The sequence below is a fragment of the Solanum tuberosum genome, unplaced genomic scaffold (genome assembly GCF_000226075.1).
Source record: "Solanum tuberosum cultivar DM 1-3 516 R44 unplaced genomic scaffold, SolTub_3.0 scf00264, whole genome shotgun sequence".
Classification (NCBI taxonomy): domain Eukaryota; kingdom Viridiplantae; phylum Streptophyta; class Magnoliopsida; order Solanales; family Solanaceae; genus Solanum; species Solanum tuberosum.
Window position 1 is genome coordinate 275500 of NW_006239193.1, and position 15459 is coordinate 290958.

The 15459-nt window shown below is 32.2% G+C and overlaps 1 protein-coding gene across 2 annotated transcripts; it reads left to right on the forward strand.

Moving 5' to 3' along the window:
* The first annotated feature begins 2967 nt into the window (after nucleotides 1-2967).
* On the forward strand, nucleotides 2968-11846 carry LOC102602877 (probable DNA double-strand break repair Rad50 ATPase). 2 transcript variants are annotated; one of them, XM_006358209.2, is made up of 9 exons: nucleotides 2968-3097; nucleotides 4142-4214; nucleotides 5053-5112; nucleotides 8961-9063; nucleotides 9681-10257; nucleotides 10619-10754; nucleotides 10844-11011; nucleotides 11099-11238; nucleotides 11453-11846. In XM_006358209.2, exons 2-8 carry the CDS (start codon nucleotides 4143-4145, stop codon nucleotides 11180-11182), a joined length of 1200 nt encoding a protein of 399 aa, XP_006358271.1. In that variant the 5' UTR covers nucleotides 2968-3097; nucleotide 4142; the 3' UTR covers nucleotides 11183-11238; nucleotides 11453-11846. The 2 variants fall into 2 exon arrangements, with proteins under 2 accessions (XP_006358271.1, XP_006358272.1); XM_006358210.2 differs by having other exon boundaries at nucleotides 11164-11238.
* Nucleotides 11847-15459: the final 3613 nt, after the last annotated feature.

Genomic DNA, 15459 nt, shown 5'->3' on the forward strand with positions numbered 1-15459 from the left:
ATTAGAGCGACACATGTCAGCACAACAAAAAACAAGATTTTTAAAATAATTTAAAATTATTAATTACATGTAATAGGATTAAATAATAAAATCAACTATTTGTAATTATCTTAAATTCGAAATTAAAATATTAAATTTATTTATTAATGAATTACTTAAAATTAACGTGATATAATCATTTTATAATTTTCAAAATTAATATATGATAATAACTAAAAAATTTAATTATCTAAATCTGAAAAACAAAAAATAAACATTGCAAAACATGAGTGTGATTATTAATTTTAATTTTTTTTTTTAAAAAACAAAGAACTGCTCCACGTTACTAAAAAGTTTAATTATCTAAATCTGAAAAACAAAAAATAAACATTGCAAAACATGAGTGTGATTATTAATTTTAAATTTTTTTTATAAAAAAAAACAAAGAACTGCTCTACTTTATTAATATATTCTATATCTATCTATATATAATAGAAGAATAAAAAGTGTCACGTATCAATACCATAAAATTTCTTAATTATTTAATTTTGAAAAATAAAATTTAAAATCTATCTATATATATGAGGAGAAGAAAAAGTGTCACCTGTCAGCACCACAAAATTTCTTAATTATTCAATTTTGAAAAATAAAATTTTAAATTTTAAAATAAGTTAAATTTTAAAATGTTTTGAAAAAAAAGGCAAAAACTACAAGTACGTTTTTTTTTTCAAAATAGTTACCACAATTTTTACATTTTAAAAAGTCAAATAAAAAATAGAAAAAGATTAAAAAAAAAAAAAAAAAAAGGACAGTTGAAACCAATTGTCCCGTTTTCTTCCTTTTTTTTTTTTAAATTTAAAAAATGCAGTTTTTTTTTACATAAGATAAGAGTCTGCAATTTTGAAAAAAAAGTTACTTTTCAAAAAAAAAAAAAAAATGAATTTCAAAAAATAGCTAACCTTATCATTATAAAACACCACCTTAAAGACTGTATTTTTGTGTTGTAGATTTATGGAAGCAATTTTATTTCTCAATAAATCTACAACACAAAAATTACTTTCTGAATTTCCAAAATTATATTAAAAATCAACCTAAAACTCATGACAATGATGATGCTAAGACCCGCTGAATTCCTTCCCTGTAGTAAGTTTTGTTTGTTTCTTCAAATCAAAATACGGAACAATAATTTCAATTTTGAAAAACATTATCGATTAATATTTTTGACACAATTTAAATATCTAGCAAACATCTCAGCAGATATGATTGGTAAGATTTTTCACTATATTATGTTCGTATATGTATCTTTTTTTCTTTTCGTCTTTTCAAGTTCAATTGAGTAAAGTAATAAAAAAAAATTTGGAATGAACAAAAAGAAAAATGTAATTTGCCAGAAATCGGCAATACTAAAGGTGTCAATCTTTTCTAAAAATTATTGCATGTAAGAGATTTTTAATTTTTAAATTTTTATTTGTAAATTGCAGGTAACAGGTAAGAATTTTATCAATATTTGTTTATATCTATAACTTTGAAATTTATATTATTTTTTTGCTTCTATTAAGAATTGGCTAATGTTTAAGTTTTTTTTTGGAGTCTTATTTTAATTTTTATTAGTTAATAGTTAATAATGCTTCTATTAAGATTATTATTTTGCAGGGACTTAGAAACTATGAAAACAAAGCAAAGTATTGTATTTACATATAAGAATTAAGTCTTCTTTTCTTCTGTGTTTAAAATTATAAACTTTACCAAAAGTTATGTTCTCTTATATGAAGAGTATAATTATCATGATTACTCAATTTTCACATTCAAGCGCTTGATTGGTTGTCATCGTGTTCTTTATTTTTACGTTCAAGAATTTTATTGTGATCATGTTCTTTATTTGTTTTACAATGTTCATACTATAATTTTATAAAATTTAATTTTTTTCTACTATAAAATATAAAACTATAAGGAATTTTATTATTAAAATTGTACAAATGTTCTTTGATTGTAAAAATCGGAGAAGCCATGAAAAGAAAGAGGAAAATGATTACATAATATTTTTAAAATGTTGATGTTGTATATTGTTGAAATTGTGATGATTTAATTTATAAGATCAGAAGAAAAAAAATATTCAAATTGTTATTGGAAGCATTTGTTAATCAAATAGATTTTAATCATTATTAGAGGTTCTTATATAAAAAAAAATCAATTTTACCAAATTGAGAAAGTAAAATACAATATGAATTTAAATTAAATTGTGCTAAACAAATTTAACATAGAATAACAACTATATGCATTTACCAAAAAATATCAATATTTATTAGGAAGTGTTTCATTGGAGTTAGAGTTCATACATTACATTGCAACCATTTAAGAATAATATATTTAATTAAAAAATATAATATAGATGCAATGAAATGTTTAAAAAGGCCATGCAGCTTAGTCAGTGCAGGTTCAATTCCTGCTGACTTTTTTGTGACAATAATTTGTTTTAAATTATTTTAAATAAAAGACAAAATTTAAAGTTTTCAATAACATGCCTACATTATGATATTCAAGTGATTTTTTTTGTTGTATTCTTAGTCTTATGATAGGACTTTTCTTAGTTATATTTTATTTAAATTTAACTATTAAATTTTCTTATATTTTTATTATTCTAACAAGAGGATAATATGGATAGGGTGGTAGTATTTACCCTTTTAAATAATTTTAATAAATAAATAAATTAAATAATGATAAAAGATAATTATTGTCAAATTTAGACAATGAACTAAGTTTATATATTGATTTATTTATATAAATGTTCTATTATAACACATTAAAATGCTAAATGTTAACATTCTCAAATAAAATCTTATAATAAGTTAAAATTTTAAATTCTCAATCAATTAATATTTATCATTACATTTATTAACTTACCGCGCAACGCGCAGACACGTATACTAGTAAGCATTAAAATTAGATTTTACTAATATCCCTTCATTTAATAAACCCGTTTACCCTTGTAATGGGTTAGACCCGATTCCCATAATCTCTTGCATTTCAAAATTTCTCTGTCAAATCATTTTTTAGCTCAAAATTTGGACATCTTAAGATATTCTGGGGATAATTTGGCATCGTAAACCCCCACGAATCGGTATTTATTTTTCTCTTTCTTTTCTATTCGAGTGTTAGTTTTGTTAATCATGTAATTTTTGGAGCAGCTGTATATAAATTATGTTCATTTATTTTTGTATGTAAAAATAATTGCAACTTTATCATTGTAAGTAATCATTTTTTAGAACAATTTTTCCTGTATTTTGTGATTGTGTAGAAGCTGAAACAAGTTTGAATTATTGAACACGATTTTAATCAATTTCGTCAATCTCTAGATTTTTTTTTTTTCTTAATTGAAAATGGGATAAATAAGGTGTAGGCATTTTGATCAACTAGTTGAAGTGGGCAACATGATTCTCTGTATCCATTCTGCATTATTCGAGGTGTAGGGCATTGCTATTTTTTTTTTCTTTCAGTTTCCTTGAGAAGTAACTGGTGCGGGAGTAATCCATGAGTTGAATGCTTGATTGAGTATTCTATTGCACCTAGTAAAATAGGCATCCCTATACCTATGTATCATGTGTGCTTATTAGTGCCATTGAGGGGTAGCCGAAGGTTAGGTGTTAGTTTTTTGGTTAGTATTTGGGAAATGAGCATTACAATATGCATTTACATTAGTCGTCATTGTTTCTAGGCACTAGTGTATGTGATTATTGAGAAGCAGGAAGAATTTTGAACTACTACCAGATATGTGGTTATCATTTCCTTGAACCTCTATATTGAAGGAACATTTTCATTAATCAAGAAATGGGGAAAATGGAGTGTGTGCATTTCAATCCATATTCTTTTTACTATACAGGTATTATGACATTAGTTGGAACTGAGTGTCCCAAATGGATAATCCATTAACCTCTTCTAGTTCTTATGCACATACAGTTATCCTTACTTTTCTGTTTTTGCTATATTGTTGTTCATATCTGATCAATCTGAGTATAAGGAGTTAGAAGTCAGGTGTAAAATTGATTTCTCATATGGTGCTTAACATGACTATGGCTTGTGAGGCCATTTATTTTTTATCCTGTCCAGATAAATTAAGTTGGATGCACTGTTTTTCTTATGTGGACACTAATTTGCGTGTTTTTAGAATGTCTACAAGTAGTGGTGAGCACTCTTTTGATGTAAAGGAGCTATTGGAGATTAGGGCAAGATGTAAAGAGGTAATATCTGCTCTTCAATCATATCATAATATTTGTTATAGCATATCCATGGAAGTAATAACCTCACTTGTTTTGGATTGATGCCTAGTTGTTGTTGAATATCCATGGAAGTTATGCTGGAACTAGCTTCAGGAATTTTTTATGGCACTAGGGTATTATTTGATTCATGAACAAGTTAAATGCGGATTATAATTCATGTGTCATAATTAGGTGAATGACATTCACTGCTGTATTTGCATTTTGTTGGATGATTGGTTAATTACGTTAGAATGTAAAATATTTAAAATCAATATTATAAATATTTTTGGATTTAGCTAAGTTATTACAAGTAAAAGATGGTTTAACTAACAAGTAATAAAACAACATTCTTTCCTTTCCACGTGCTTTGATCCATGCATTAGTACTACCTATACTGTTAATCTACCTTGAATTCAGCTTAAAATTATACTAGAATTACCGTTTAACTAATGCATGTATTATGGAGTAATATGGAAACTAAGAGTGACAACCAAACATCTGACTAAATGATCTGGAATTTAATACTGGAAATAATTGGTTGAACACTTTTAAGTGAGAAATCTTATGTGCAGTAATTTAACTGTACTGGCTTTGCTTGATTCAAAAATTTGGGAATCATTTTTTTTGTGGACTAGTCGGAATGATTCTATAGTAAACCAAGTTGGAGTCAATTTGGGTATCTGACTTCTTATTTTAGTTTGGCCTGCTTGTATGGTCATAGCTGTTGTCCAAATTATTTTCTGATAATGACTTGACATGTGATAACTTTCTTGCTAGTTAGCTTTCTATACTTCCTTTAACTTCATTCCCTTTTTGGCAGCTTAGGAAAGAAAAGGATACGCTGAGGGGTTCACAAGGTCAGAGCGTTGAACTGATCAGAGTAATTTCAAATATCTTTATCTTTGTTTGTGAATCTTTTGGTTTCTATCTTTTGGCCATTATCAAGTCATCTTCAGATGTTGTAGACTAATAAAGTTGTGTCATGCCCCAAATCCATGTGAATGGCATCTGGAACTCTACCCGACCTGAGCGAACCAACCCATGTAATCATCCCTAATTATGCACTTAAACAATGAATGCAAAACTATTGAAACATTCCAATCCTTTAAGTATTGAAAAAATCATGCATAAATACAACCGTTAAATCAACAAAATTTTTCTTTTAAATGAAATATTCATCAAAATAAAAAAGTCTCATGCATGCATTCCATGTGAATAATAGTAATTACAACCCAAAAGAACTGCTATCTTCTATGGAGCCTCTATGACAAGAATTAAGCTTGGAAACCGAGACAGGTCTCAGTGACTCAGAATATAACAATCTAAGTTTCACATGCCTAGTTTGTATCATACAACCGTTCCCCAAGATGTGACACACGATTTAAAGAAATCAACTGGCATGCATAGACATTGATATAAACAAGAGGCATTTATATAACAATTATCAATTTAGACATTGAAATGAAATATCAAAATAAACACATTTCAAGGTACTCATTTTAGCATTAAAGCTTAATCAAAATCATGTGAGATTTTATCATTTACCGGGAGTACTATACCTTCACCATCAAAAAATGTAAAGTCAACTAGCTTATGTACCTAACAGTATTGTCAAAGGTGTGCTTAAGCCGTGAGGCAAGTCTCAAAACGGATTGAGTGCTTTCGTGTCATCATCATGGTTCTAAGGCATATATATTTTAAATCTCTTGGCGGCTTCTTTTTTTATATTAAAGCTCACTCTTTAGTTGCGTAGCGATTGAAGTCCCAACGGATTTAGAGTTTTTTTTTTGCACTTTTTGCTTTTGATAACACTGGTACGTAGCAGCAAGTATTATATATCCTACTTGCTCAGGTTGTCTCATCAAAGTGTTGTATGAATCGACTCAGCCATGGTAATAAAGTAGCACAATAGTACCCACTCATGGGACAACTCTACCATAATCCTAACCATAAGGTAGGTCCTACGCCTACACCGGCATGTTTAGTTTCATGTCATTACAAGGAACATGTTCGAAGCCAATCTCGGTGAATCTTGTAAGTCCCAAATTCTCAACCTTGACCTTCATAGTCAATCCAACCGTTTGAGCAAAAATAAAAAAAAATCCTTTCACAATTCATGGTAAAATACTCAACAAATAAATATAATCTTTAATGATTTAACAAGTGCTATTTCAATATGTAAAGGTTTTCAAAAACGTTACCCTTCACATTTTATGAAAATCATGACAAATAGCACCTAAACTATTTACAAGGCAAGAAATGGTGCAATCCCAATATGCTCGCCCCCACAAGTTAAGAAACACTTTAAACATGTTTTACATAAATCAGTTCAACAATATGAATTTCAAGAAAAACTTCGAGAGGTAGTAAGTTTGAACATACGTCGAATCACTTTCCAAATTTTACCCCAAAGTATCTTTTACAATATACATATACGAGTTTATGTTTATGTAAATCAATAACGCATCACAACAATACCAACTAAGTCAACTTTAGTGTCCAACACCTGAATATAACTTCATTAGTTCAGTAAGAATCCCTATTTCTCAATTTGAAAGTCAAATCCTTGAATTTTAACTCCAATTCGTCCACTACACGTGTTATGGAACTGAGTCACTCCTTTAGAAACTAAAAACGACATTGTTCATGAGAACACAACAATATTCATCTTCTTTATCAACAAACTTTTCAATTTCAAAACTAGCTTTCTGGGGTTTCATGAAATCAGTGTTTAAAACCAACTCCTTCAAAAGTTCAGTCTACAATGTCCATGGAACATGAGTGAAAGGAATGCCTCTTTGAAGGACCCTAGATTTTTCATGACTTGTGTAATTTAAAGGTTCTTGATATTTTCTTCACAGATCTATAGTTTCCATGATATTTGAGCATGAGGAAATGTATTTAATGAATCAAATCTACCAAGCAATGCATTTGATACTTGCCTATAGCATTCATAAAGTTTGAGCTCTCCCTTCTCTCTAACTCCAACAACTTGTTCCAAACAATTAAATTTTCTCCCCCAAAATACCTTATAAAGGCTATTTAAGTTGGACGCCACAAGTGACGCCTTGCGCCACCGCCGCATGCGCGTTATTGATTTCTTAAAGTTTCTCAACACCAAGAGTGGCGTTTCAGCTGGACTTCACTGCCAGCATATCCTTTGTTCCAAATTTGCATTCCAACTTTGCCTCCTGTTTCATTGTTTCTTTCTCATTTTTATCACAAGAAGACATACCTTTAACTATTCCCTTCTTTTAATTTTTGCACCCAATTTATTTCATGACATGTACCCTCTTAGTCCCAATGCCCTTTCTTTTTTTCTCATTTTGTCTCTAGGTAATCCAGTCCCAATTTCCTTCCATTTTTTTCTTGCTCATTTTGTCTTTATGTAATCCTTTTTCCCCCTCTTAGTCACTGCCAAGTAATCCATCGATTCCATATTTCCTTTCTTATCTTGCCAACTGATCATTGGTTGAATGATTATCCCCATTAATCATTGCTTATTCATTGATAAATAATTATTCTCCAAAAAATCTAATAATGCTGATTCATTCAATTAATTCAACCACTTATCCCATGGAGTTATAATTTATTACAAGCTATACCAATATTAATTACAGGAGTTCCCATGACTTAGTTACGCTTGCGCGGGCCCCATATAACTCAAATTTGATTAAATTTCATGCTTTAGCTCTAAATTAGTCCGAATTAATTATAGAAATTATTGGGGCTTCACAAGTTTTTTGACACCCAAAACTGCCTTTACTAGTTGAGTAGTACCATCTACTTATTTGGCTATAAAGCTGGTGATGTTCTGCATTCTTGTTAGTAAAATTGATGTGCTTTTATACTCCTCTGTGACAATAGTGTTGACATAGATTTAAAAATCTAGAGGAGCACAAAGTATGATCATTGCTGTTGATCTTGGAACATACAAATGTAGAATCATATGAAAGGTCTTTTGGATGTCTCCATGTTAATAGGTTGGAGCGGTTAATAGCTTTTCCTTTTTGTGTAAAATATCATTTGTATCTTACCTCCTAATTTTGCAAATTTGTGCCTCGTCTCCTATTAGCAAGTGGAAGAGCCCCTGCTCTCCCCACCCCAAAATAAAAAGAAGACAAGACAAGACTTTAGTTTTGCCTTCCAATAAATATTTACCCTTTACCCATGCCATTTAACTGCTTTTTTTTTCATGTATGTTTCGGTACTTACCCTTTACCTATGCACAATCAAGTTTCTAGTAATCAAAATTATGAGGAGCTGGCACACTTTCCTCTATTACTCTTGCTAACCATGAGGTTTTATATGTTCTAGTGTAACAAGATTTATTATTATTTAAAGCTTCTAATAATCTTTATGTATGCTATATTTGTCTTATGTTGATTTTTATAATCCATAAACTAATGTAAAGAGGATGGTAAAGTTTTTCATAAATTCAACTGCACGGCAATTGGCAATCTTATCGTATGTTGGTTCTGGGAATGGAATAGAGTAGTATCTAAAAACAACTATGAAGTATGAACTATATCATCTTGTAAAGATATAATGTGTTAACACAACTTATTGTCATCACAAATTAATTTCGAGTAGTTGACCACTGGACTGAAAATAACCACTATGAATACAATCAACTTATGTTGTCAATCATGAACATTCTATTATCTAGTTGAAAATCTTGGAGACTAAGGTGAAAATTTGACTATTTCTATTAAATTTATTTTACAGAAAATAGAACAGCATGTGCAGACATTATCTGAGGCCCGAGAAGAAGACAAATATCACACCCAGAAGCTGAAAAGTGAGCTGGAGAACTGTTCCCAAGAGATAGGTATCACTCCAAAATATTCTTGTTACATTATATGTGACTAATTTTTATTTTACTTGGTAAACATTCCTTATTCTTACCTAAAGTATACTCCTCCTGGACTCCTGGTGCTCGGAGCCCCAGGCCGTAGAAATATTCAAAAAAGAAAGAGAATTCAAGCTTATGCCACACTGATAGGACTAAAATGGTAGTTGACTGTTGATTCTCAAGTTGAAGTCATCTTTTGCCATCATATGAACGTTTAGCATTTTCCTTGGAGAAATATCACCTTTTTATGGACGCGTATCGTCTTTTTCTGGTTTATATATTTTGCTTTTGTTGCTCGGACTCTTCAAAAATGTTGATGGGTGCGTATCGGATTCTCCAAAAGCAGTTATTTTTGGAGAGTCGACACGGGTGCGACAATATTTTTGGAGAGTTCGAGCAACATAGTCTTTTGCAAACTTTCACCTTTATCTGGTCATTATTTACTAGGAATTTTCTATAGGCCATACCCTTTATATTTTGTAGCTTGTCATATATGATTGGTCCTCTTCAATAGTGAAAATTGTATCTATTTTATTTGTTGTTGACTTGAATTGCCCATTTTAGTCCCACCATTTCCAATATATTCGTTGTAGATTACCTGCAGGATCAGCTGAATTTGAGGAATGAAGAGATGGATTCTCTGAGTAAGTGTGTATGCAGCCTTCAATTGAAACTTGCAAACCTTGAAAACATGGAAGAAGAGGTTACAAGGTTAAGGGAAGAGTTGGAAACGTCAAATGCTGAACGCTTATATTTGTTGCAGCAGTTGGAAAGCAAAGAGTTAGAGATAGAGGGTTCAGCTTTGTGCATTGAGAGACTAGAGGAGTCAGTAGCATCCGTAGGTCTAGAGCATCAATTCGAAATAGAGAGTATGAAGCTTGATTTGATAGCCATGGAGCAGAATTATTTCAAAGCAAAGAAATCCCAGGATGAAACGGCTCAAGATAGTGCTATGATGAACGAGCTTATTCATGACCTCCAACTTCAAATTTATGATGCAGAGAAAGTTATCGAAAGTTTAGAAAAGGAAAATGTAAATCTTAGGGAACAACTCCAGACGTCTGAATTGAATGCCAGAACATTTTCTGAAAAAGTAGAGGAGCTATTTCGTGGTTTGATACCGAACAATGATGACAGCTCCTCAAGTAAAGAAGATGACAGTGCTTCTAGGTATGCAGTGATCATATACTCAGATCTTAGTCTACCATTACGTTATTGGCTTAAGATGATGAATGATTAATGTTAATTAATAAGATCAGATGTTGGCGACAAGTTGTTGATGTGAAAGAACCATACTTATTCCAGAGTAAATTCTTAGTATGATTCATCTAATAAATCAAATTGTCTCATGATTTTCACATTTGGTAGATGCATTTTGAAGTTTGTTGGAGATAGTGATTGTGTATTGTCATGTAGTTGACCATGCTTGTATTAAGAATCTTTCTGTGCTAAATACCTATAATTATAGTAAAGCTAAGTCATCTTTCCAACTATTTTTACATTGTGTCTCACACTATTCCTTTCATTTAAGCTGCTGTGGTGACATTTTGGGTCCACTCCTTATCAAACTGGCTTCTCTAGGGCTATCAGATGTCGACTTGACTGACAAGATGAAGAAAATGGCAGGTCAAATAAAGAATTATGAATCACTTGTAAAGCAGCTTAAGGTATTTTTTGAAGTTGACATCCGTAGAAACATTTACATCCAAGTCTTAATGCGATTTAATGCTGTTGGTCCATTAATCTGAATGGGTAGGAAGAGCTGAGAATGGAAAAGCTAAAAGCCAAAGAAGAATCAGAGGATTTAGCTCAAGAAATGGCTGAGCTGCGCTATCAGATGACTGGGTTGCTGGAAGAAGAACGCAAACGTCGTGCATGTGTAGAACAATTATCTTTACAAAGAATAGCTGAGTTAGAAGCACAGGTATCTCCCTTAACATCTGTGACTTAGTATGTCCCGTTAGGAGGATCCTTTTATGAGATCCCTGATAGATTTTCATGTGTTAACAAGGTTGAAAAAGAAAGTATGAAATCCTTCACTGAAGATGATCAAAGTAAATCTATCACTGTTTTCAGACATGTCAGTGAAGCATAAAGACAGGTCAAATATTGTAATTTGGAGCATATCTGCTGGTGGAGCGTGTGTTTCAGGTCTGGTATCTATCTTTACTTGTATTTCTTTCGAAGTGTTTACTGAAGGAAAATTAATTTGATTAAGAGAACGAACTATGCAGCAACTGCCAAAGGATTCTGATCAATAGTTGTATGATCGCCTTATCAAATGGTGTTATGGTTGAAAAGTTCAGTTTGCTTCATTGTTTTTGGAACAAGTTTACATGCATAAGAATGCGCTTTGTATTTGCAGATGGAATGAAGACTGCTAATGCTTAATGAATCAATGTTGGTTTTCATGTTCTAGAGACCTGTTAGTTCCAGATGAAGTGCTGGGTTATCGGGACTGCACAGTTTAGTTGGATTATGATGCTTTTACATACAGACTCATGCTGTACAGATTTATATTTTTCTTGCTGAACCATGGAAGTATTCATGGAAGTGTTATTTATTTGAGCTTTTGGTTGAAGTTATTGGGTGTTCGAGTCCATTGTGGACAGTTTGTAATCAATGTTGTCCCGGAAGGTGCTTGAGGAGCTTTACGAAAGGGGTGTGCCGTCTGAATTGTACATTTTTTGAGTGGGATTATGTACTATAGAACCAGGTTACTTTATAAACAAAAATGTGTTTCTTTACAATTCATCCTAGAACATATGAATATCTTGAGTTCATCTATAAACCATAAAGACCAAATCAAATTGACAATTACATTATCTTATAACACTAATATGGTAAGATTTAATATGGTTTTGATATTCAAAAGGTGGCTCTTTCTAAGAAATATTTTCTAAGTTAGCTCCCAAGAGTTTTGTCGAGGGAAACAATAACATCTTTTAATTCCCCCTTTGCCTTCTTGATCATCATTTTTTGCTCCTTGAACCTGCTTTTGAACTTGCTTCTGTTCTTCCCAATCAAATATCATGTCAGGGAGTTTACCATCACTCTTCTTGGTCTATCAGTTTACATCTATTGTAAGATTGATATTCATGGGATGAGATTATTTATCAGATTTTTTTTAAAAAAAAAGTTTGTCTCTTCATCAATATGCAACATTGAATTTTCAAGTGACTGATAAACACCCAATTACACCTCTTTAAGAAAGTGTAGACGATTGTTAGCAATATAATAACCTGACTAAAGAGTTGGATCGTTCCCATAGAAAATGGGGTTCTACTTTCGCCCTAGAGTGTAATTGATCTTTGGCATATTTCGATCTTTCTTGCATACCACTTGAATAGATTCGTGTTTAGGATTGACCACTGGACAAACACCATGCTTGATTAAGAGACATGATGAAAAATAAATTGTCACTCTCCGAGCCTACACCCTGGGCCGGACTGGCACTCGAGAACCATTGCTAGCCCCAAGCGAACCCTTGGTCTGGCTTACTTACTCAGCGGAAGACTTAAACATCAGAAATACCCCAAATAAGGAACTTATGAAATAACTTAGAATGTCTTTTAAAGAAATCATTCAAACTGGACAAAATGGCTACTCAAGTCTCAACCATTAAAATAGGAAATAAAAGACTCAAAACTAACATCTAACTGTCTATGAAGCCTCTAAACAACTGAGATGAATGTTGTGACAAGACCCACGACATCCTAATGAACTAATAATAAAACTGAAAGCAATAAAAGGGATCCTCCGAAAGCAAGGAGGCTCACCACAAGACTCTGAGTGCTCAACTGGATCAACGATGAGCTGGATGCTGATCCTGGTTACCTGTGTCTGCATCCTAATAAGATGCAGGCCAGATGACATATGTACATTGAATGTACGAGTATGCGAGGGGAATTCTAAAACAAGACATAAGCTTGAAAGGAACTAAAGAACTTGCCTGGCTCAACTCAACTCAACATAACTGAACTCATTTCAATATAAAGTAGTTTAAAACAAGTGCAATATAAAGAAAATCTATTTAAAATATGATGTCAATTTTGTGTATATGCAAAGATACATATAACTCTGAAATGTATGTAAAAATACAATAAAACTGTGTATATAAGAATACAATTACTTCGGTGAGAGTTTCTCTAACCGACAACCATCACGTAAGAGCTATTGTGATGATACATCATTTTGCCTCACGCTGCCAGGGTCGTTCTATACCTTGCCGAGTGTATAGAACCTGAACTACTAAGTGGATCCACTAGTCTATGCTAAAAATCACTAAAGGAATCATCTAAAAAGTATGACTCTTTTCTACCCATGGTGGCTACATGGTTTATGGGGGCTGTGAGTTGTCTGAACTCTCCCCCATATCGGTGCTCAATACTACTCCCAAAATATGATACTAGCTAGCTCTTATGTTTAAAAACTATACTTTTTTCTGTGATTTGAGATAATTGCTCAAAAATTTAGCTCAAAGGCTATCTTGGAAATCAAAGTTTCCTCTTGCTTCATTTAGAAAGCGATTACTCTATTCTGAAAACTAGCTCAAAGGCTCTTTGGAGATCTCAATTTTCGTTCTTATTTAAATGTGAAAACAATTTAAACTCTTTGGGAATACATAGTCCCCATATACTTTTGAAGAAATGAACTTCAATCTTTACTCTTTACTCTTTACTCTTTACTCAACTTGAACTTTAAGTCTTAAAACAAAAGTTAAAAAGACATTTGCAAAAGAATTTCTTTGAAAAGAACTCTGAGAACTTCCTAGACTTGGCTCTTAACTTTCATTGAATTTGAATTTATGGATTCAAGGTTAGATATTTCTGGGTGATTTCTAGATGTTTAGAAGTCATTTAGAGTAGTTAGAATCAGTGGAAAATGTTAGTACACTTTAGAAGGATTTAAATAGGCAAAACAATGAAAACCTGGTGAAAAACGATGATCTGGACGCGTCCCTGGCACGCCGCTTCAGCCCCCACTTTCTGGGCTCCTTTTGGGCGCATTGCAGGGGTGCCACCTCAGCCTCTCTGGCGCTATGGGAGCGTGACACGCCTGGCCCTTCCCAGGTGCGACTGGCGAATTTTTCAACTCGTTTTCCAATCCTAAATCGTTTTAAATAGATTCCTTTTCTCAATACTTTCTTAGATTCAAATACCCAAACATGTACACTAGAATCTAACTCGAAACAACTCTTAACATCGCTAAAACGTCTCAAGAAAACTCATCAATCACATGTAAGTTCAAGAATGAAAACAATTCAAGAACACAACTCAAGAATATCAAATTCTAACTCTTTTATGACGAAAATTGCTGAATTAAACATGCTTGGCGCGTGGGTGAACTAATCCAACGCTATGTGATATCACATACCTCGTAGGGATCACCCCTTGACGAAATCCACAAGCGATTCCTTACCAAGACGACCAATCTTGAACTTTCTTCTCCTTTCTCCTCTTTTCTCTTTTCTCCAAGCCCTAGCGTGAATTCAATTTGACCCTTAATTAATTCACTAAAATGAATTAAATCAGTTGGGTAAGGAAAATACCAAACTACCCTTTCAAAATTCGGATTGGACTTTCCTTATTTGAACAACCCAACTTCGAATAGACATATCTCACTCATACGAACTCGGAATCGCGCAAACTCAGCGGCGTTGGAAAGATTATTTCAAGATCTTTTCTACTATATCTAGAAACACACCTAACTCATCCTGAGCTAGGAGTTATGGTCGTTTGGAGTTGACCGAAAATCCAACTTAACATACTTAACAAATTTTCAGATTTTTATATTATTTCCAAAAATAACTATTTCCACCTTTTAACGTTTTTCTAGTTACGGGGTGTTACAATATCTCCCCTTGGGAACATTCGTCCTCGAATGAGCTTACTCTTAGGATGCTAAAGGCGTCACATCAAACATACAGTTCAAACACCCAACAAGCATAATGCAATTACAACATGCCAACATATCATCATATTATATTAAAAAGAGAAAATGCATAAGTACCCCCCCAGTCTATGCCCAAAATCCCTGAGACACACCTAACCTTTACTAGGGTCCTATTACCCCCCCGAACTTATTTTTTAATTAATTTTTTACCACTTTTCGGCTTACGTGGCAATATAAACCAAATAGGTTGAAAGCTTTGTTCAACACGCGCCGGGTCCCACTTTTTCAACTTTCTAAAAAGTAGCTTTTACACTTCCCAAAATTTCAAAAAGCTATCCTATTATTTATAATCTACTTTGTTAATATATTTTTAGTTAGTTTATAGTTTTCAATGTTTATATATTTTATTTTAAATTTGGGCTTGTAAAATTTTGTAAATATTATATATATAATTTTATTTTATTTATAGATAAAAAA

What these genes read in the sequence shown, in the direction of transcription:
- LOC102602877 (XM_006358209.2), top strand. Translation starts at nt 4,143, where the DNA reads ATGTCTACAAGTAGTGGTGAGCACTCTTTTGATGTAAAGGAGCTATTG. An exon ending in GAACTGTTCCCAAGAGATAG is followed by an intron (nt 9,064 to 9,680) that starts GTATCACTCCAA and finishes TATTCGTTGTAG; the next exon opens with ATTACCTGCAGGATCAGCTG. An exon ending in CACTTGTAAAGCAGCTTAAG is followed by an intron (nt 10,755 to 10,843) that starts GTATTTTTTGAA and finishes CTGAATGGGTAG; the next exon opens with GAAGAGCTGAGAATGGAAAA.